At 33.5% G+C, this 23980-nt stretch overlaps 1 protein-coding gene across 1 annotated transcript; it reads left to right on the top strand.

Moving 5' to 3' along the window:
* Positions 1 to 1497: 1497 nt before the first annotated feature.
* LOC100313755 (TRAF-like protein) lies at positions 1498 to 22529 on the top strand. The gene is made up of 7 exons (NM_001168200.1): positions 1498 to 1748; positions 15091 to 15142; positions 18048 to 18152; positions 18337 to 18498; positions 19335 to 19496; positions 20251 to 20406; positions 20928 to 22529. The coding sequence occupies exons 1-7, from the start codon at positions 1606 to 1608 to the stop codon at positions 21537 to 21539; spliced, it is 1392 nt and encodes a 463-aa protein (NP_001161672.1). The 5' UTR covers positions 1498 to 1605; the 3' UTR covers positions 21540 to 22529.
* The last annotated feature ends 1451 nt before the right edge of the window (positions 22530 to 23980 follow it).

Raw genomic sequence — 23980 nt, 5'->3', positions numbered from 1 at the left:
ATTCCCTATTAAAGTGGTTCATCGCTGACTTGTTTTGAAAATAATTGGTTTGAATATTTTAGATGTTTTGCAACAATGTGGTGATATTTACGATCAGTTAAAAACTTATAATTATTATTGACGACATTTTGTTAAATAAAACAAAATTATTGGACGAGGCAATAATTCACCAAGAGTTATAGATAAGCATAGACAATTTGGTAATCAATCAATTTTTAAGTTAAATATGAATAATTACAACTAATAATTGCAAAAAGTCGTGATCCCTTCTGTATACGACCAATCTTGAATTTAAAATGACCACGGCACTATTTATTATATTTATTCATTCTAACTCGTACCTTCCAAGCACGGTTTATTATATTTATTTGATAATAACGTACAAGATATAAGTAAATAAATATAAATCGTGCCTGTAACGTACGAAACCTCCATGGCCGAAACTTTCAATATATTCGTATGAAAATAAAGGCGACGCATTTGAACACTAAATCGAGGCCGAAGCGTCTCCTTTGAAAAGGCCGAGGCTGAAACAATTATTCATGGATTGGGGACATGAGTAGTACAATACCAGGCATAGAACTATAATTCCGTAAGAGGAAGTGTGATTATTTCAATATTTTTAATGTATATGCGGTCAACAAAACTCTCATCATTATTTGTTTGAATTGGATGAACTTTTTTTTGAGGGGTTCAGTTGACAGACGTGATATAGGCATTGGCCAGTGGGTTATCTGTTATTAAGGAATGTTTAGTTTTTAGTTTAGTTGAGAACTGTATGATTGTGACATCTTCCTTTACTATATACTAGTACCGGGTATATGCTAATGTATTACGTACACCCTGCGTACACCATAGTCTGTGTGGAGATCTGTGTGCTGCGAGCAGAGCGGGGCGGGTGTCAACAACTACGTCAGTAGTTAAAATAAATTCAAAATATACATGTACCAGCCAGCAAGGCACACTTCGCATGGTATGTATCATAACTGAAATCACCAAGATTTAGAAATAAATATATTTGTCCCCCGCAGGGCGCTTTCTAAATCGCAATGCTATTGACCTGCCGGAGTATTTAGTGATAACAGCGCGACACTGATGCGGGCTATTACACAAACAAGCGTGATATGGCGCTTAGTACATGTATTTATCCGCCATCACTTGAATTCTGCTCAGCCCCCTGAGATAATAACAGTAATATTTATAGTTGACCGGGATCTGTGTGGAGAAGGGGTAAATCAATTTGGAGGAAAATCCGATGTTTTGTAAATTTGTACGAGTTTCTCTGAGCTGGGTTCTCACTAAACAGATTCACAGTTGATTGATACGCGTGTTGTGAATGGGTGATAAGGGAGCTGTTTGTCTTGCTATTGTTATTTCTCCCTCACACGACACTTCCTGTCGATCATTGTTCTCCGCCCATATTGCCACCCCTACGTTAGAATAGTCCGTTCCAGCTCAGCTGGTACTCAAACTCTCCCTCGCTTCGGTGTGGGTTGTCAGTATTTATATGTTTACGTCGAAATTGTTGGCGGACGAAACGTCTTCTTCTAATCTGTATATTCCAGTTACTAACAAGAACGCCTCTACACTGGCCATTGTGGTAGAATGCCCGGTTACCAGTACAAATTTGCCGAGAAAGTGCGGCGAAAATACGTGTGCCCGTTATGCCGTTTACCAATGCGAGACCCTGTACAAATAACAACATGTGAGCATCGGTTCTGCGATATCTGCCTGCAAGCTTATCTCAGGTACGTTCGACGTCACATGACTTAATACACACCTTTAATATTACTGATTTATTGATAGAATCAAAGACAATAGTGTCTTTTATGAAACATTTACAACAGGCTAATTAATTGGTAACTATTTGTGTGCTGAGAAGTGTATTGTTCTGACGTACTGGCAGCCTTGATCTGGCGTTTAGACAAAATCAGTTGACATATTTACTGTATTCGATATTTCTCTACGAGCCCAGATTGTTTTTATACATTTAATAGCAATCGGGGCATTTTGAGCAGTTCATTAAAATATACGTAAACATAAACGTACATTTTATATAAACGAAGCCATGATAAAACCTGTGCTGTGATTTTTCAATATATGCACGGAGCTAATAATGATATATGGTGGGTGTTCAACCTTTGTTTGGAAGATCCTTCACATGCCAAGCAGCTGATATTTACACGCACTTCTGCCCTTTGTTAGCATCCCTAGCCAAGCATGAATAGAGCACTTTCCTGCTTGGTTGGTTCGGACCTAAACACTAATACATCATCGCTATATATACACACATCGAGAAATAAATAAAAATCTCGTAGTTCTGTTTGTGGTTTATGTCCATTAGCGGTGAGACAAAGTCGTCTGGAATTCCTCACTGGTGACAAGAAACGTGCCCTATGTATTTAAACAGGGTTTCATTCATTCAGAGTGTACACCCATGTTTAAATTACCATAACAAAAGTTTTGTAAACAGGATTACACTGGTGTGGAGGATATGACTCAAGGGGTGGGGGGGGGGGGTGACGATAGCATATACCTACATGGCGAAAGGGAGCTTTTATTCAGTTGAAATATATGTCTGTCCACAGTCCCTGTGATAGTGGCACTGTGGTCTGTCTTATTAATAGTAAACATAGTTGTAAGTTTTGAAAGAAAAGAGACTTGTGCAACATCTAACTCTCAGTGTATTTCCAGCCGGGGCTACATGACCATGGAACTACAATTCAGGAACAAAACCCCATGGTTTAATGTGTAATTCGAGTAGCATTTGTATAAATGATATTGTGTTCACAGTGTGGGTGTTATTGTAGTTTGTACATAGATACTTTGAAAACCCCAGAGCACATCGCTAGTAGAAACCTCCATTTCCACTCATGTTGGTAATGTACTGAAGGTGAAGTCAGGTGCAATATTAACCTCTAAATGAGACCTCATAAAATATATAAATGTATGCAGGTAATGGTAGGCAAAATGTTTTTGAGAGAAATCTGATAAGGAATTCTTACAAAGAGTTGACCTATGAAAAAGATAAGAACCAACACTGGAATATATGGGGTGGATATAATAGTCAGCTGTTATAAAATGTTTATAGTCAATAAGTTTTTTAAAATATTGTATGGAATTACATATACTGCTATATTGAAAAAAGAAAGCATAAACAAAATGTTCTTTCAAATAGTCAGCCCTTTATTTGTTTTAGGTAATAAAATGTGCTGATCGCTTTATGGCAAGAGTTGTTTAATTTGGTGAGCATGAGTTTGTGCCTAGGCCACTATTGTCTATAATTGTTATTGTAGAAAGGGCTTCTTTAAATCTAAAATCAAGAAAGATGCTACCATTGTTTTATTGTAAGAAAAACAGACTGGAATTTAAATAATACAAAATTTGAATGACAGCAGAGTTGAATATAAGTGAAAAAGTCCAGTGCTACAACGGATTCAGATGGACCAGTTTTAACATACTAGTAGTTACATTGGCCATATATTTATGAATACAAGTACCGGGTATATATACCCATAGTTTACCTTGTATCAGTATGTGTATTAAAGAATTGGGAAAATAATGCAAGAAACTTCCCTAGAAACTACATTGTAATCTACAAGCATCTGAGTGGATTACCTAAAATACTCATTATATGAGCAGTTGGGTGTTTAGCAGCTTCAATATTACTGAAGAGAATATATTTTTTCCCTATATTTTACATTCAACTTGTCAAAAATCAGTGAAAATAAATTCCATACAAAACACCCAAAAAATCTTTTCAGCGAAAATTAATTCCAGCTAAAATAAAGTATTTTACAGTATAGAAAATGAATACATTAATGACTAGGTTACGGCTGTAAGACACCAGAGTTACATCAAATTTCATTTTTTTAATTGCCCTAAAAAAATCACTGTACTAAGTGGTGAAAAGTTAAACATTTATGGTAACAGTACTTATACATAATTGCATGCATGAACAGATGTCAGAGTAATAAAATATCTCACAAGATACTTGTGTATGTATGATTTTCATCTATAAAGAATGTGAATGAACCCCTAAGAGTTGTAAAACATTTGATAGAGAAACTGCTATCAAACAATATCTGAACTTTTGGCTGGGTGACCCTGACTCCTGTCTATACTGAATAAATCATATTTTATTGAAATTATACAAATTTCACTGGGTTATTAAAAATAATTGGGAGAGCAATACCATGGTATTTGAGTTGCCCTCAACATTTCCTGGATCATAGTCTTCAATTTCATTTATTTCTTATTCCAGGCTTGAAATATATTTATTGGGGCCATTCAATTTTTTTTTATTACGTTATTTCCAGTAGTTTATATGATTGCCTGTTATGATAGTATTTTAGACATTGTTATTTGTCGTTTTTGCAACCCGGTATATAGTATTAGGTTAGTCATTTTTAATTAGCCAGTGGCTTTTGTATGTACCGGTGATTTGTTTTGTATTTGTTTTCTTGTCCTGGATTTTCATTGTCTTTGTTAAGCATACAATGTAACCATGGAGCTATTTTTTAACCAATTATAACCAATTTAATTTCTTCTAAGGAAATCTATGTGTTTCAATAAACCAAATCAATATATTATAGTGATTCCTATCCAAACCCAACAAACACAAGAGTGTTTTTTTATAGTACTTAGTAAGTCTTGACATGGGTGTAAATGCAAGTTAGTGGAGCATGTAAACTACAGGTCACCATGCATACATGTATACCCATTACTTTCTATGATGAGGTCAGAATATTTTGGGCTAATCATGGAACCTCTTAAATTATGGTGAAATAATTACATAACATATTTTAACATAGTCCCTAAAGTCTATGATTTCAACCTGAAACAAAACATTCTAATACTACATTAGCTCATGGAGGTAAAATCTCTTTTTACCTCCATGATTAGCTTTTAGAGTTCCGGTTCAGTGATAATTGCCACAGTTATGTGTTAGCATGTAATTGTAACATTAGCATTATACACCTTGCAGATCAGCTGCCTCTGAAATAATATCTACTCTGTGGAATGAATAAAATTGTAATGAAATGAAGGCTCAGTTTAACATCAGCTGGTCAGCTATGAAAATACACATCTCAAATTGTTGTTTCTAATATTTAGTTAGTAGCTTGTATAACGTTTACTTAAGACTGATAAATGTGTAAAATCAAAGACTACCGGTATAGTCTTTGGTATAATCAGTGATAGAGGGACTGTGGTATAATGCATGAGTGTGAGAGCGTGGATGTACATCCATGGTGAGAGTAACAAGAAATAAATTGTCTAAAAAAAATACACATTACTGTCAATCAATTTTTATTGCAAGATAAGTTTGTTTTTTAAATTATGTAAGACTACCTCAGTTGTAACATGGAACTATAAACCCCAGGAAGAACAACGAAACTAAGAGGATTAAAAAAACCTTTGTCTTAGTTTATCTTACAGTGCTTTCGCTTTTGTTTCCACAACATTAGTCATACTCCATGTTAGTTGCCGCTGATACGCCTGTATCAACCGCTTTGCTGGAAACGGAAAACTTGAAAAAAAAATTTCATATCTGCGCAGTAAAATATTTCGTTCACTACGCATGCGCAAACAAGTCGGTCTGCAGGGTGACCTTCAGTGTACCGGAAATCATGCAATGGGTCGGAGTTTTTAGTGAGTTTTCATAATTTTCAATGTCGTTTTTAGATTACTTCTTGTTTTTTTCAACCCTCGAAAAACTAAGGTTGCGAAAGTTTGCGAAACATGGGGTTTCGTATGCTGTTTGTTGTCAAGATATCCCGACTTATTCCGTGTTTTCCTTCGATCGCCAGAAGTGGCAACGTGTTTTTTTTCCCGTTGAATGTTGCTCATTTATCAGTATTTTTGTCTTGGCACCATTGTTTTTTATGCTATAACCGAAACAACTCGATCACGTGATCTCCCGAAGTTGCCCGATTGACTCCGAAAATGACCGATAGTCGGAGATAAATGTTCATTTGTGTAAATCGGCTTATTTTTTAATGCGACGAAATAAACAGTCAAAATAAACATTCAACATCGCGGCAACTATCATAGTTCAAAGGAAACGAAGTGGTTGTTCTTCCTGAGGTTTATAGTTCCATGGTTGTAATGTAACTTTATACCCAGTATATATATGTTGCATCAAATGTGTTTTTATTTGTGTAAAAATAAACATTCACCATATGCCACTTGACAAAGTTGCTTTTAAATACTTGTAATACTAGAAAAAGTGAGGCAGGCATAAGCTGTGCACGATAATTGAAAAGATAAAAGTGCTTTACTGTAGTGAAGGGTCAAAGTAAGTGGGTGGTGTGCTGAAAGATGTCTGTTGTTGTATTCTGTAAACTGTGTATTGATGTTTTAGGGGCTTATCACCACTGGTGTTGAGGGACAATGGGCTTATGTAACATATTAGGTATGGCATGAATATCATTATGTAAGAGATTCAACCAGTCCTTTGTTTCAAATCACTCTAGCCTGCATTAATTCTCTAGTATAAGGGCAAATCTTTGTAACAGTGTTCAAAAGTGTCGAGGTCGATGCACGGGTACTGTCTGAGTATTATTTAATACTGTGTACATTATATAATAGTGTGCATATTCACACCATCAAATTATAATTAAAATAATAATTCAAAACACTATCATCACAAATTTAATACTTGTTTATTGATGTTTATTAATTTGTATTGGTCATTTTCTTTTCTTCAAATTTTTGATTTGTGTCACTGTGATGCTTGCCTGCATATCATATTTACGGTGTAGCCATTCACTTTAGTACATGCAAGCTGTGTACTTGGTATTTAGTCGTAATAATTCATATCTGTTTTTTAATGTCATAATCTTAGAAATTCCAAATGTGTTTTTCTTTCAAAGTTTCCCTCTGTGTTCTTAATTGATCAAAAAATAAAGCAGTATTTTCAGTGATTGATGAGGCTTGTTGTATGCACTTGTCATGAAAACTAATATTTAAGTAAAAGTCAGTCAGATTTTTTTTTTAACTTTAAAGTTTATTTTTTTTACAGTATTTTAAAACTACTGGATTTCAAAGCAAATTATGGATCAACAGACCTTTGTGAAAGCTACAATTGAAAAGATAGAATATATGTACACTATCATGAGGATATACAAAATTTACTGGATTTGAATGACTGTACCGGTAGTCATAGCAACACTGACCTCGTCCAAACAATGTATAATTATTAATGCTCAATAAGTTACAATGCCTCATATTTAGTACAGTCAATAGTATGACACAATCCTATGGTCTTGCCCTTATGTTTGCCGATTCACCCATAAAAATACATGTACTACAGCAGCAAAATTTCGCTTTGGCGGTTCATGTTAAACAAATTCCATGAAACATGGCTATTTTGTCCAATTCGTAAATTAGTTGTTATATGAGTAATTTACAGTACTGAGTATGAATATAATTTTTTTGATTTCTATGAAAAAAATGGTTTAAACGTTTTAAGTTTAAAGTGCCTGTGAAATGGCTGCTATTTTCATGCCTAAAATTATCAATTGATACTTAAATATTATTAATTTTTATGTTTCTAAGCATGAATTATTTGTTTTAAGTGATAAAATGTGTTTTAAACTCAGTCTACGGCAACTTTATTTTTGTGTATTTTAAAACGAGGCTCCTCATTAGCTTCTCATTTGCATACAGAAATTCCCCTTGTGACCTCAGAAGGGGAAGTCGCATGGCAGCTTGCATTGCCGATACGTGTAAATAAGGCAATTCTCTTGTGCAGTTTTCTCGTCTTTGACTATATTGTCACTTATGTACTTGTTCGTCGAGGAAGAATGGACCATAATGAACACATAGTATCAATTTTTGTTGCATGGGGTTGAGTTAGATGCGAAATATGTCCGTTCTGGTGTAGCTGTTCACCGTGATCGTCACCCACACCGGCGCACGTTTGTACACTGTTGCTGGACAAAATAGAATTTGACGTCGGAATTATCTCGTTATTTAGCAGGTTACTAGGCACATCACTACACTGTTTTCTTTCATCGATCGTCTGAGTAAAACTTTCAAAATTAAAATAAAAGAGAACATATTTTGACATTCTAAACATTAGACTATAGTGATCACTATAAAATAATTAAAAAAACGACAAATCACAGTTACTAAATAAATGAAAATAGGTGAACGCGTCGGGTCACGGCGAGGGCAAATGCGTTAAAAGCGGCGTTTAATTGGATAACAAAAATAATCGAGATCGACACACATACAGATAAATTCAGAGTGGATTCGAGTTAGCTTGATCCATGGCATGATTGTCATAATTATAACATCATATTAAAACTTTATTTGCTGGAAACACATTGACCAAGCCCGGTTTCTTATTTCATAAATTATTACGCAGATCAAGCTGCAAGCATGGAGGTAAAAAAGAACAGAGGTGTGAATTCGACATTCAACACCAATCACCAAACAATTCAGAAACTTTTAGCCTTCGAAAATGAAAACAGTTAGCAGTGTGTAAGGGCTGTGTAATTTCCTGTTTGTCTGACGCTTCGTTTTCGTGTCACTGTCAAAATTATTGCTACCTTTTACTTAACAGGGACTAAATGGTCTCTATAAACGATAATCAGGATCGCAAAAAAAGTCAACTGATTTGAAACACTTGCCGGACGTCTCTCTCTCTTCTGAAATCCGCCTCGGTGATCATGGGCTGGTCCAGAATCTATTTCTTTCAAAAGTGTTGCGCCAGGTTTACGTTGTCGGCGTTTCTCTTTAAACCTAGTCGTTTTTTTTTAATGGACGAAAACAGTTGAATGAATCTAAGGTTAAGTGATGTCGAACCTTAGGATCGATTAGAAACGTGTGAATACATACACTATGGCTATACGTTTCACTGCAACTGCCCACAACACAACATCTAAAAACTCTATCTCAAAAAAAAAAAAAAAAAAATAGACAAAGAAAAAGCGCCGACCGAAAAATGTATATCGTTTAAAAGTATACTGAACGACCAGTGTTATTACGGCTCAGAAGTATGACTTCCTCTCACATTTTGTCATTTGGTGGCGCACTTTTGGCGAGAGTCGGAAATCCGGAAACAGTCGACCGTTTCACGATAGGTGGGCGTGGCTACAACATGAGAAATATCCCAAATTTACTTGGATACGAGTAATCATTTTCAGCAAAAAAATCAATAACTACCCTTTTCAGTGGGACACAGATCTAAAATGGGAAACGTGAGGGTGGGCATTGCATAGACACTTTAAGGAGATTTAAATACAAAGATTGTTGTTGTCCATTTGATTCAGGAATAAATGTACCTATTATGAGGCTTTCCTGTAATGTCCATGATTCTAATAAAGATGTATGCTTTGCATTTTAAATCATCATAATATTGAAATTAATATCTTTCATATCATCTTAGCATGATTTAGATTAAGTCTTTAAAAATAACTACCAGAATTAATATCTCATATTTCCAGTCTGTATTTATTAAGTTGTACTCTGAGAAGTTGATCTGGTTTTACGCTGTGGCATGCTTGATTATGAAAACATAATGCATATAGGATCTATGCACATTGTAACACATTAAAATTAAATTAAAAAAAAAAAAATGAAAATCTGGAATGGTCAACATTTAAATGCACTGAAAATGGGTTAACATTTAATGTTTAGTACGTATTGTCAGCAGTTAAATGCATATATATATATAGGCCATCATACTTGTTTACATTCTGTGCAGTGACTAGTCGGCAAAACCGATCATTTGCACTTGAAAATTAAATAATAAATAACAGCGTTGTTGCTGCTGCTATTATATGTATGTGTTCCCGTTAATAAAACAACTTATAGGAAATGTTATCGCAGCAAATGGTGACGTCTTTGTTGATCAGTGAGTGACATTTGTTATCTCACATTCGCATGCTGGTTGACAAAAATGTAAACAATGATGTCATAGTGCGAGGGCCAGGGGTAGAGATAAAATTTTAAGGCGTATAATGTGGAAGCTATGTAGGTTCTTAGCTACAAACATTTTTGGATCCAGTCTTAGAAACATAGAGCCCATAAATTTAGGAATAATTATTTATTTACATTTTCCTTGAATAAACGTGTGAATAAAATATGTTAAATCCGTGAAGGCTACATGTATACTAAATTTAGTTCTTATCTAATACTTGGTCAAAATGTTAAAAGTTCCGGAATGTGACCCTTTAATAAAATAACCACCAGGCTGGAGGTATACACATGTAAGTATGTTTATTAATACTATAGAGCACTGAATGATTTCTTTGTTCTCAGTACACAGCTGTTGTCATTACACTCGCTGGTATTGGTATGCGCTTATTTGACTTTTTAAATAAAATATTGCACCACATGCTCTTACTAATTTAGGAAGACAAATATTGAAAAATGCCAAGGTACCCTTGCAATGGATGGTTGCTAGGGTTGAAATTGAATGGCCTCTGACTTGCATGCCAATGTAAATATTGATTTTTCTATCAGAGTATGTTTTGAATGAACACCAGTATATTAAAAAAACTCATTTTCAGTGACTGCTATCATAGTTGAGTGCATTACCGGTATTATCGATATGAATATACATGTAGCAATGCTATTTTATTTTATTGAGATTTTGGTGCCAGCCGTTGTACACTTGTGTTCAATTTAGGTCAGGTATTGATTTGGACTTTGACCTGACATCTGTCAATCAATTTGGTTTGTTGTCTCTATTGATAATATTTTGTGAGGGTTTGTCATGACTACTGCAGCATATGGTGCTCAGCTCATCTTTTTCTTTGTTATCAAATTTTTTTTCAAAATCATCTTTTTTTTTCAGAATGAATAATGTGACATTTCGGTTTGATTATAGGATAATTTTTAACCTTTTCAGCACCAGACTTTCTTGCCCAAATTTGTCTGCACATTTTTCTTGTATTCTTCAACATTTTGGAGCCAATAGACAAAATTTAAGTAAATTTGCAGTTTTTACTCAAAAATTGTAGCTATTTTTGTTCCAATCTTCTGAAGGAAAGTGCATAAACTGGACTATTTTGTGAAAAGGTTAATATTGCTGTGTAATCCTACTGGGTATACTCGTAAATGAAAAAGTTTTAATATTTATGAGATAAAAAAATGTTAAGTATGATTGGTTAAAAATACTTTTTTCATGGATCTCATATAAAGTACCGTATTTTATATTTTTAGCACAGTGCATGTGTGTGTGTAACACAGTAAATACTCATATAGTCTAATATGAGTAACGATATCCACACAACCGATCAGCGTAGTAATTTAAGCATGGTGCACGTGTGTGTAACTGAAATCTCCTTAATTCAATGTCATGGGCGGTACAGCCACACACAGTGTAAATTTGAAATAAAATATCCTATTATATCCAGAACTAATCAGACTAGATTTTTTGCATGCTATTTTAGCATCTTGTGTGTAACTGAAATTCCCTTATTTCGAGTCACGTCATGGGCGGTGAAATCCACACACATACATCTGATCAGTACGCACGTACAGATCCCATGACATCTTCAGTATATCAACATTGCTCTACAAATAACCATGGAGCTAAATAATAATAACTGTAGTGGCGTTCATGTTAGAGATCTCGGCACATGCCCAAACGTGCGTGTGTGTGAACAGCAAGACCAAGTCGGCACATGCCGGAAAAAAAAGTGATCCCGGGACCGAAACTCTGCAAGCTCCAAGATTTGCGTCTTGAATGTTTGGCACGAACTGAAATTGAACCCTCAGTGATTAATTTAAGAGAACAAGTACTGATTCATACATGTACTAGTATGACATGGCGATGGAGGGAAATGAAACTATATTTGGTCGGATGCTGTAGTAATGGCTAAAATGAAGGCACGCCATCGTCAGTGACGAATATTTGTATGTTGCTGCAAGTGTTTTTTTTGCAAGCTACATCAACATAAAAAAATTTTTTTTTCAAATTTTCTTTGCTGTTCATGAGCACAATGACTCGTGATGAATACCATAACAACAAGGGATATAATTTCAATATAGCAATTATTATTAGCATCAAATGCGTATTGTTTATGAGGACGTAATTTCGTCATGAGCCGAGTGGGTCTGATGTGGATTCCTATTAAAGTGAATGCAACTGCTTGTAATCACTCTCCAAACATGAAGGATTAAAAATTTCAGCACGTGCCGAGATCCCGTAACATGATATCAGACTTCAGATGAGAACAATCTTTTTACACAACGGGGTCTTGAAAATGAATGCCCGATATTGCTAGCGGTTTTGAAGTCATGATTCTGACAATAACTTTTAACATGATTAGAATAGATTGTTTTATTTGTAAACATCAAATTTTAAAAGGCTGACGTTTTTTGCAATGTCTGTTTTGTTTTTCCATGAGATGTCGCCTTTAGCACAGTGTACGTATCAATTTTTCTAGTGACTCGTTTACATCTGAAATTTCCATACTTTCATTAGCACATCATTGATCAAAACATTTCGATCTTGAATGGAAACATTTCTTTTAAAAATATACAACCAACAAAATCTTTCCTCAGTGATGCATCCTGATTCAATCAATGTCAATGTTTTACTTTTTCGACTTCTTCTTGAAAACTACAAGCCTGAATGCTTTGATACTTGGTGTATATGTACCTTGGGTAGACCTCTCTTAGGTTTGTTCATTTCATGTTGATATCTTCAATTCTCTAATTTTGGTGAATATTTTTGTCGTTTTTGGTAAAAAGTGATATTTTCGACTTCTTGTTAAAAACTGCAAGTGCAATTGCTTTGATATTACATATATAGGTACTACATGTGGACCTCTCTCAGATTTGTTCATTTTGTAATGATATCTTTAATTCTCTAATTTTGGTGAATATTTTTATCATTTTTGGTAAAAAGTGATATTTTCGACTTCTTGTTAAAAACCGCAAGTCCAATTGCTTTGATACTACATATATAGGTACTACATGTGGACCTCTCTCAGATTTGTTCATTTCGTGATGATATCTTCAATTCTCTAATTTTGGTGAATATTTTTGTAATTTTTGGTAAAAAGTGATATTTTCGATTTCTTGTTAAAACCACAAGTCCGATTGCTTTGATATTATATATATAGGTACTACATGTGGACCTCTCTCAGATTTGTTCATTTTGTGATGATGTCTTCAATTCTCTAATTTTGGTGAATATTTTTGTAATTTTTGGTAAAAAGTGATATTTTCGACTTCTTGTTAAAAACCAATAATTCAATTGCTTTGATATTACATATTTAGATACTACATGTAGACCTTTCTCAGATTTGTTCATTTCGTGATGGTATCTTCGATTCTATAATTTTGGTGAATATTTTTGTCATTTTTGGTAAAAAGTGATATTTTCGACTTCTTGTAAAAAACCAATAGTCTGATTGCTTTGATATTACATATATAGATACTACATGTGGACCTCTCTCAGATTTGTTCATTTTGTGATGATATCTTCAATTCTCTAATTTTGGTGAATATTTTTGTAATTTTTGGTAAAAAGTGATATTTTCGACTTGTTAAAAACCAAAAGTTCAATTGCTTTGATATTACTATATAGATACTACATGTAGACCTTTCTTAGATTTGTTCATTTCGTGATGATATCTTCAATTCTCTAATTTTGGTGAATATTTTGGTCATTTTTGGTAGAAAGTGATATTTTCAACTTCTTGTTAAAAACTGTAAGTCCGATTGCTTTGATACTATACATATTGTTCATTTTCTAATGATGTCTTCAGTTCTTTAATTGAAATGTGCATTGCTAACAGCGTAGCTATCTCAGCCGATAGGCTGCTTGTTTGGTTTTTCTTGGCGTTAATCAGTTCTTAGAAAATCGTGTCCCAGTCTTCTAAGAACTGATTAACAGCAAGAAAAATAAAAACATTCGACATATTCAAACTAAAATACAAATAAATATACAATATAATATAAAGGGTTATATAAAAAAAAAAAAATAATAATAAAAAAAAAAAAAAAATTGAAGCCTCATACCTACATCTGATTTTAATCAGATTGCAGCAATACCTACATCTATAGTGCTGTATTCCTGCTTTAATGGAGAACTACTAAACCAAAAATTGCATTCAGTGTAAACTAGATCATTAAAATAAAACTAATTATTCTACTTCTCTGACCCCTAATATTAGCCAGGAAGCTTCATTTTGAAACAAAAAAGTGTTCCTTGTAGTAAAAGACAATAATATTAATATATATCGTCAATTCATATTTTAATAAAGACTCACTACACGAAAATGTACTACTACTATTAAATAACAAAAATTTGGTACATGCAATATTTGTGAATAGCCATTTAGTCACTATAAATGTTTGTGCAAGTATAATATTGTCCAGTGTGCAGTATTTGTAAAATTGTAGACAGCATGAAATAGTGTGTTAACTATGCAAGGAGAGTTACACTTCTCTCCACAGTGACCTCGTCACTAATGGATACATATATAATGGACAAAAATGAACTCCCAACAGAGGAGATAAAAGCTACATGTCATAAGTGTTACTGTACTGTGTTCAAGGGTGATATATTTTTAAATCCCTGAAGGGTAGAATAGTTCTATAAGCTTGCTGTCAATAGTTCATCTGAGATAATTTTGTTCCTGTGATTTCAAGTAAAAAAATTAAAAACTTTGTTTGTGTTGTTTTTGTCATGAAGTGAGGTTACCATGCTTCCTATTTAACTTAACAATGTTTTTAATTCACAGTTTTCTGCTTGTATTGTGATATTATTATAATATTAATAGTATAAATCTCCTTTATCTTGACCAATAATAAATTAACGGTAATTCATTGTAGTTTTTGTTATAAATTGTTAAATTTATTCATCAGCTCACTTGGTTGGAATGTGTATTATTGTATTTTTAAAAATTGTCAAAAATACAACCTATTCCCATTGTGCATTTATAAAAAAATAATTCTATATATTTTGTTAAAAGGACAGCTGTCCATGTACTACATTTTTCCTATTATATGATATAGAAGTGCACCTCCAATAGAGGAACTGTAAACCCCAAATATTTGTTTGAGTGTGATTTACCAAATTTATATTAATTATAACGTTTTTCTAATTTTTCTCAACAGTGAAGGAATATTTCAATGTCCAGAAGATAAAATACCACTAGACTATGCCAAGGTGAGCTAAAAGACTTAACGCATTTATAGATAATATTTTTAAAAACAATTGGACAAACACTTGCCAATGGTAAATTATGTCTGTTTTGTCTAAAAGTAAGGCCAGACTTTTTTTATTCCTTGTTTCTCGAGTTTCTATAAGGCAATTTTTTTTGAGGAGAGCGAAAAATAAATAAAATTAATTCTTTTTTAGCTCCGCTGTCGAGCGGAGTTTATCATATGAGTGATTGTCCGTCGTCGTCCGGTGTTTGTCGTCCGTGTCAATGTTTTACATTTTCGACTTCTTCTTGAGAACTACAAGTCTGAATGCTTTGATACTTGGTGTATATGTACCTTGGGTAGACCTCTCTCAGATTTGTTCATTTCATGATCATATCTTCAATTCTCTAATTTTGGTGAATATTTTTTTAATTTTTGGTAAAAAGTGATATTTTCGACTTCTTGTTAAAAACTGCAAGTCCATTTGCTTTGATATTACATATATAGGTACTACATGTGGATCTCTCTCATATTTGTTCATTTTGTAATGATATCTTCAATTCTCTAATTTTGGTGAATATTTTTGTCATTTTGGTAAAAAGTGATACTTTCGACTTCTTGTTAAAAACCACAAGTCCAATTGCTTTGATATTACATATATAGGTACTACATGTGGACCACTCTCAAATTTGTTCATTTCATAATGATATCTTTAATTTTCTAATTTTGGTGAATATTTTTGTCATTTTTGGTAAAAAGTGATATTTTCAACTTCTTGTTAGAAACTGCAAGTCCAATTGCTTTGATATTACATATATAGGTACTACATGTGGACCACTCTCAAATTTGTTCATTTCATAATGATATCTTTAATTTTCTAATTTTGGTGAATATTTTTGTCATTTTTGGTAAAAAGTGATATTTTCAACTTCTTGTTAGAAACCGCAAGTCCAATTGCTTTGATATTACATATATAGATACTACATATGGACCACTCTCAAATTTGTTCATTTCATGATGATATCTTCAATTCTCTAATTTTGATGAATATTTTTGTAATTTTTGGTAAAAAGTGATATTTTCTTCTTGTTAAAAACCACAAGCATTTATGGTCAAAAATGATATTTTTGAATTCTTGTTGAAAACAGCAAGTCCCATTGCATTGATACTATGCATATTGTTCATTTTCTAATGATATCTTCTGTTCTTTAATCGAAATGTGCATTGCTAACAGTGGAGCTATCTCAGCCGAGAGGCTTCTTGTTTCCATTAGATTTGTGTGACTCTCAAAGAATTGTAAGTGAGATCATTGATCGGAGAGAAGAAATGAAATAAAATTGTATTCCATGTATAACCTTGTTTCTCATCTGCGCGAGACTTCGGTACTTTGATCATGATACTCCCACGAAAATGCAACTTGGGTTTGTTATGCGGCGGGCAGAAAAAAAATGAAGTCAAAAATAATTTTTTTAGCAATTTTTCGCACTCACAAGTCGGCGGGCGCGAGAAATTATGCTGAAATAAAATTTTTTATTTATTTCATTTTCGGCTCCTGTTCATTGGGCGGGTTCGCGAAACAAGGGATAATAAAAGTCTGGCCTAACAGAGAAATAACAGAAAAATTCAATCAATTTACAAATATTGATATGGGAAAAATCCTGAAATTCATCGTCAGGTCTTTGAACTGTCAACATGGGTTCACCTTAGATGGTAATGTTTAACCAAATTACGTGACTATAATAATTGCGATCAGTATCTTCAATGGAACTGTGTAGATATTTAGCAGTGCTTTGTAAAAGGTCACGGTACTTGAGCAGGTCATGAGACATAATCCGACTTAAAAAAAACAACCACCCACTCTAGTATAGATAATCCACCCCCGCCTCATCTTATAATGGTATAATCCATACTTACTGTCCATACAGGTGTATGACACGGAATGTTGAATAAATTAATAAATAGTCATTGCAGACTATAATTTTATAGATTTGATTAAGTTTTATCACACTTCTGTACAAGAAGTTTACACATGTACACTCAAAATCTATTGTGCTGCACAAGTCTATTGTTTAACAAGACACAATGGGCATTGTTCTTTGACTGTGGGAGGAATTCCACAAGTTAATATGACAATCCGTTTTAGTACATGCATTATTCACACTGCATTGGAATGCAGAATATTTATAGCGTGGGCTACGTATTGTCATATGGCGTGGGAGAAATTATTTTAAAATGAACCCTTCAAATTTGTGACCTTTTAACAGCAGCGAATACTGTTTTATTTTGAAAGAGATAATTTGGGGAGAAAATTGTGAAGTTTTGTAGCAGTGAAAATATCATTTGTTGAGACAATTTGTCATGACTTTCAATGAAATTAGATCCCTGCATAACTTGTGACCTTCTATACAATTCTAGAGTTTGACATTCATTAGAATTAGACAGAGTAACTGTCAGATAAAATATGGTTATAATCTGTAAAATAGTTAACCACCCCTAGAGCTGAGTACTGGGATATACCACAACATTTTTGAATTGATTTATGACATATACTTGTAGTGCGTATATGGAGTGAACTGGTCAAAATTGAGTTATATACCTGAAATAACATTTTTTGAGTTGTGTATCATGGCCTTAAAGCACCAAAAACCACGTTCAAATCGTGATACAGCATCAGAAAGGTTTTTGATAACACTGTCGATAATTGAAATGATCCCTGGAACTAGCATAATTATAATGATTATAGACATATTGAGTGATGTCAATGCGTGATGTCATAATCATATTTTGGCATTGCAAAGTTTTTTTGTATAATTTCTTATTATAATTTAAAACTCAAAAAATATTAATTACCAGTAGCGTTATTTTCCCAATTGCATTTCGAGAATTTCACACTGCATGATTATCAATAATAATTATTCATCTTGTAGATATATCCTGATGATGACATGACAGATGAAATTGTTGCCTTGACGATCAGATGTAGCTATTACAAAGATGGATGTAAATGGATTGATCAACTGGAAAATTTGAAGGTGAGAGTGACAACAAAGGCGCCCGCTTTACAGGAGAGAAAATAGTTTTAGAACCCCACCCTGGAAATTTAATATGATTGTGGGTTCATATTGACGGATGGTTTTAGGAATACAAACAGGCTGAATACAGTCTAGTTACAAAGTAAACATAAGTTAACATTTGTTTTTATAATTCAATCTGTAGTCACACTTAGAAAGCTGTAAATACAATCAAGTCGAGTGCCCCAATAATTGTACGGCGGTAATTACCCGCAAACTTCTCAAGCACCACCTTAGTAATGAGTGTCCTCGAAGAACTGTGGTATGCGAACATTGTGGAGCTGATTTTACTGGAGTAATGATGGAGGTGAGAAAACAAACACACTAACACATTTGAAATTCTTTCTATTATATATATTTCAATAAACTTTTTTTGTACTTTTAAGCTGTAACATATAGTAATTATATAAGATATACCTGCGCTGTATGTACCGCTTTCTGATTATTATTCTATTTCACAAGGAATGCAAATTAGTGCAGTCGTTACTGAACCATACAATATTTCTCTGTCTCATTCACAACCGGTTATATATCAAACTCTGTTATGCTACACTGACTTTACAACCTGCATTATCCCCTATATCAGCAAAACTGAATGAAATAATAAATACAAAGTGTTCTTGTTTTGTTTTATATGATTATTGTACTGTCACTAATATTTGCATAAATGTTATAATAATAATAATTTATTGCATCCATAGAAAAGTTTCTCTTAATTTACAGCAAAAAAAAAATCATAGCAATACAACATTCAATAAATAAATAATAATAACCATGCTTGAAAAATCTATTTTTCATTTTGAATTTCAACTAGGGTAAGAACATATTCGTCATCTTATTTATTAATATACTCTTTTCAAATATCAGTACATGAACATTTGAAACTCATTCATATTCATATTTAACAACAATATTTGTTGATTAAGATAGTGCATGAAAAAATGCAACTTATTTTCAATTTCATTTTTGAACATTGTTACATGCAGGCTGAGAAATAACATTTTCTGCCTGGCTGCATTCAAGGCATGTGACTTCAAGCACTTTTACCCTCAAATAGTGAGGAGTTAAGGTAGAATAAACACAAGAATTCGGTACATTCTTGTTAAATGTTTCAATCGACTGATTCTGTTATTTATGTTTTAGGGTCACAGAGGAAGTTGCCAATTCCAGCAGGTACAGTGTGAAAATAAATGTGGAGTCAAATTACAGAGAAGATATTTATCAAGTCACACTTTGAATGAATGTCCCAAGCGTATGTTATCATGCAAATATTGCCATAAAGACGTTATATTCGACACTCTACAGGTTGGTAATCTTTTCAATTATTTTGGATGAATATTGCTACGACAAGTACAGTATTGATTGGAGTGCAACTTAACATTTACCTGGCTTTAACCTTTTCACCACCAGCTCCCTCTTTTCATCACAATTTCACAAAATAGGAGATTGAGACAAAAATAACCAAATTTTTTGAGTAGAAACTGAAAATTTACAAAAATTTTGTCTGTTGGTTCAAAAATTAGGGTTCATTTCCAGAAATATTGAAGAATATAAAAAAAATGTGCAGACGAATTTGGGCGAGAAAGTCTGGTGGTAAAAGGTTAATTGTCATGCTTTGTAAATTCAAAACTGCCACATATCTTAATAGTGTAGAGTTCTCTGCCTAAATATGTCCCGAATTAGTAACATAAGCGTAAGTTGATATTATTGATGACAATAATATTCATACAACAAAAATATGGCTTCACCCAGGAACCACTTTCTGAGTGCACCTGAAAGGCCTCTCTTAAAGGAAACTGTGAGGGCTCCCAACTTGAAAAAGATCTATATGAACTGATACTGTAGAATACTTTATATTAGCTGGAATAAAATTTCGCTGAAAAGACTTTTTGAGTGTTTTGTATGGAATTCATTTTCACTGATTTTTGACAAGTTGAAAATGTATAGTCACTGGATTTTATTTTCACTGAATCATTCCTTCAGCGAAAATAAAGTATTTTACAGTAGGTAGTTTGAAGCCACATTGTTGATCTTCCTAATGTATTAATATCTATTGCAGACACATCTCCATCACTGTTTGAAATACCCCGTGACATGTCCCAATCGATGTGACCCAGAAAGATTAGCCCGTGGTGACCTCGAGAAGCATTTAAAAGAAAACTGTCCGTCTTCTACCATCAACTGTCCATTTCAAGGTCAAGGATGCAAATATAAGGTGAGTCAAATAATAAATCCTCAGTACATCCATGGTGCCTGTCATAATACAATTCTGAGCCAGTTCTAGACGCATAGAGCTGGGAACAGCCACTGGTGGCGCTGTATACAATCAAAACCTATTTAGGCTTGCCAACACTCATGCCGGCGATCAGTTTAAAACACGGAGACACTTGTTAAATTTGGTGAACTGTATGACAAAAAGCGTGTAGAGTCTTCAAATAACCACAACCGACAGAGTAGGGGGTCAAGACTGTATATACGGAATCAAGATGTGTTGCATGGTGCTGGTAATGGTCTATAACAGACTGCCAATCAGAACCTGACATTTTAATATAATTATTGCTGGTATCACATTTCTTTTAACACATCAGCTGCTATGTTAGAAAGGCAATTGTATTTTATATTGGCACAGCATTACCTCCACAACTTCTTAAACCTAACAAGCATATGCACTATGATGGACAGACAGCATAATTAGAAAACGCATTTAACAAAATATTTTTTTCTTTTTTTTTTTAGTCTCCAAGATTTGCTTTGGAGCAGCATTTAGAGAACAATTCTAGAGAACACTTACTGATGATGTGCATGGTTGCTAAGAGACAAGAAGAAGAAATTCTTTCATTACGAGCTGAACTGGATACCATGACAGGAAACACTGATGGAACTCTTCTCTGGAAGATTGACAATTATTCATCTCTGTTTGCCAAGGCCAAAAAGGAGACAACTGAACTATGTAGTAAACCATTCTTCACCAGCAAATATGGCTATAAACTTGGATTGACCGCTTTTTTAAACGGAAATGGCAGTGGCGAGGGAACACATTTCTCCTTGTATATCAAGATTCTCCCAGGGGAGTATGATACACTGTTGCAATGGCCATTCACCCACCCTGTGGAATTTACCTTATTAGACCAGACTGATGATGCGAAGAAGCGGAGACACATAAAAGAAAGTTTTACGGCTGATGCTTCATGGAAGAACTTCCATCGTCCAAGCAAACAAAATATAACACTGGGGTATGGGTATCCGACTTTAATATCTCACGAGGAGCTAAATTTGAGAAACTACATCAGGGATGATACAATATTTATCAAAGTAAAAGTTGACACCTCAAAAATTGTAGGTATATAGGTAGTAAAAGTAACACTGCCCTCATTAGGCAAGATTGGGGCAATCTTTTGTTTTTAGTTAAACCTGTGTATCACAGATGTTGTGTTTTTTAAAATCTAAACAAAAATTATTTTATACAAATTTTGAATAGTTGTGGCCTAAAAAGTAGATTAATTTAAGCAATAAAAATTGGTTACTTATTTCAAAACTGGTGATACAAATCTTGTACTTTGTAACACACTATTTAAACATTTGTTAAAATAATACATTTAAAATGGCTGCCAGTGTTGCCATAGTAATACTGCCATTATGTTAAAATGGGTTCTGTAATTAAAAAAAAGTGTTCATGAATGTATACAGTATACATACCTGCAGGTTTCAGGGAATTATTTTAAGTATTTATTTGTTTTATAATCTTACTTTTGTAGATTATTTTTTATTACCATGGCAACTTAGAAATTTGTTCTACCCATGTACATTATTAGCAAGACAATCACAAGGGTTCAGATGTATTTCACTTATGTAAGTGATACTAGTACATGGTCAATTCAACCTTTATTTAAATATCACCTTGAAGTTTACGAAAACAAAGATGTGCCACTGATACACATCACTGAAATAATATTTTAGTAATATTTAACACTTTGTGATGTTTTTAGTTGTTTAAATTGCAAATATGATATCATTTTCTGTCGTGACTTTATCTGCATTAAATTATGTTGTCATAGGAACATCACTTTAAAGCTGGGGCATCATTTATATGGCCTCTATGAATGTTTGACCCCTGCATACAAAATGTATTCTCCAGGTGGATAGTGCATCAACACAACTGATATGTTATTCAACTGTGTTTTTATAATAATGATTCTTGAAATATTACCTTGTATGTAACCAGGAATAGCATCAGGTTTCTTCATGGATCAAAATATCAGCAGGGTGCCTAATTTGCATGTAATTAACATAATGTTGCTGATCAGAAAATTTCCATAGAATAAATAAACGAAAAATAAATATCACTCCACATATTTATTTTAAAACCATCACTGAAATTATGTGCAGAAATAGTTACTATTGATAGACCACTTCCAATGAATAAGAATATCATGTATTTGTATTTATGTTTGGAGTTATGCAAAGCATCTACATAGGAACTACCAAGCAAAATTCAGTGTTCACAGCTAGTCCTTTTCATTAGGAAGTATACACATCGGAGAGCACTAACAAACTTCCATTTCCAGGGTCACCATCCGATCTAATGCAGCAACAACACCATCGCTGTCATTTTCAACCTTTGTAGAAATTTGAATATGAACTGTGAAGTAAAGCATGGATGATTGTTAGTGTTGTCTGATAGGCACCGCACTTCACACAACTAGCAGAAGCCTGTCGGCTGAGATAGCTCCGCTGTTGGCAATGCACGTTTCAATTAAAGAACTGAAGATATCATTCGAAAATGAACAAATCTGAGAGAGGTCTACCTGTAGTACCTACATGTATAACATCAAAGCAATCAGACTTGTGGTTTTTAACAGGAATTCGAAAATATCACTTTTTACCAAAAATTACAAAAATATTCATCAAAATTAGAGAATTAAAGATATCATTACGAAATTAGCAAATCTGAGAGAGGTATACGTGAGGTACCTATATGTATTTTTTCAAATCATTCTGACTTGTGTTTATAAACAAGAATTCGAAAATATCACTTTTTATCAAAAATTGCAAAAAAATATTCATCAAAATTAGTGAATTGAAGATATCATCACGAAATGAACAAATCTAAGATCGGTATACCTGTAGTACATATATGTATAATATCAAAGCAATCACTTTTTACCAAAAATGTAAAAAATATTCATCAAAGTTAGAGAATTGAAGATGTCATCACAAAATGAACGAATTTGAGGGAGATCCACATGTAGTACCTATATATGTAATATCAAAGCATTCAGACTTACGGTTTTTAACAAGAAGTCGAAAATATCACTTTTTTACTAAAAATGACAAAAATGTTCATCAAAATTAGAGAATTGAAGATATCATCACGAAATTAACAAGACCGAGAGAGGTCCACATATAGTACCCATATATGTAATATCAAAGCAATTGGAATTGTGGTTTTCAACAAGAAGTCGAAAAAGTAAAAAAGTTGACATGGACGACGATGGACAATCACTCGTATAATAAGCTCCGCTTGACAAAATCGACAGCGGAGCTAAAAATCAGTATTTCTGGTTGACACTACGACACGCTAAAATCAACAAGGCAGCCATGATGAGGTTATATACGTAAATAGCGATTGACTTATCTAATGTTTACAGCGGTTTATTGGTAGCCAAGATTGTCACGACCAATTATGACTCGCATAATATGATACATACAAAATACATATACCCCGGTACACGTGTTGCCTACTTCTGGAAAAAATGCACATGCAATTACCTGCTTAACGTTTGATACCA

The sequence above is a fragment of the Saccoglossus kowalevskii genome, chromosome 16, assembly GCF_978046115.1.
Source record: "Saccoglossus kowalevskii chromosome 16, keSacKowa6.1, whole genome shotgun sequence".
In the NCBI taxonomy this organism is placed as follows: Eukaryota; Metazoa; Hemichordata; class Enteropneusta; family Harrimaniidae; genus Saccoglossus; species Saccoglossus kowalevskii.
This window is presented reverse-complemented; position numbering and strand designations above follow the sequence as displayed.

Excerpts from the sequence above, each read along its gene's own strand:
- LOC100313755 (NM_001168200.1), top strand. The coding sequence starts at position 1,606 with ATGCCCGGTTACCAGTACAAATTTGCCGAGAAAGTGCGGCGAAAATAC. Across the intron at positions 15,143-18,047 it reads TACCACTAGACTATGCCAAG|ATATATCCTGATGATGACAT; the intron begins GTGAGCTAAAAG and ends TTCATCTTGTAG. Across the intron at positions 18,153-18,336 it reads ATCAACTGGAAAATTTGAAG|TCACACTTAGAAAGCTGTAA; the intron begins GTGAGAGTGACA and ends TTCAATCTGTAG.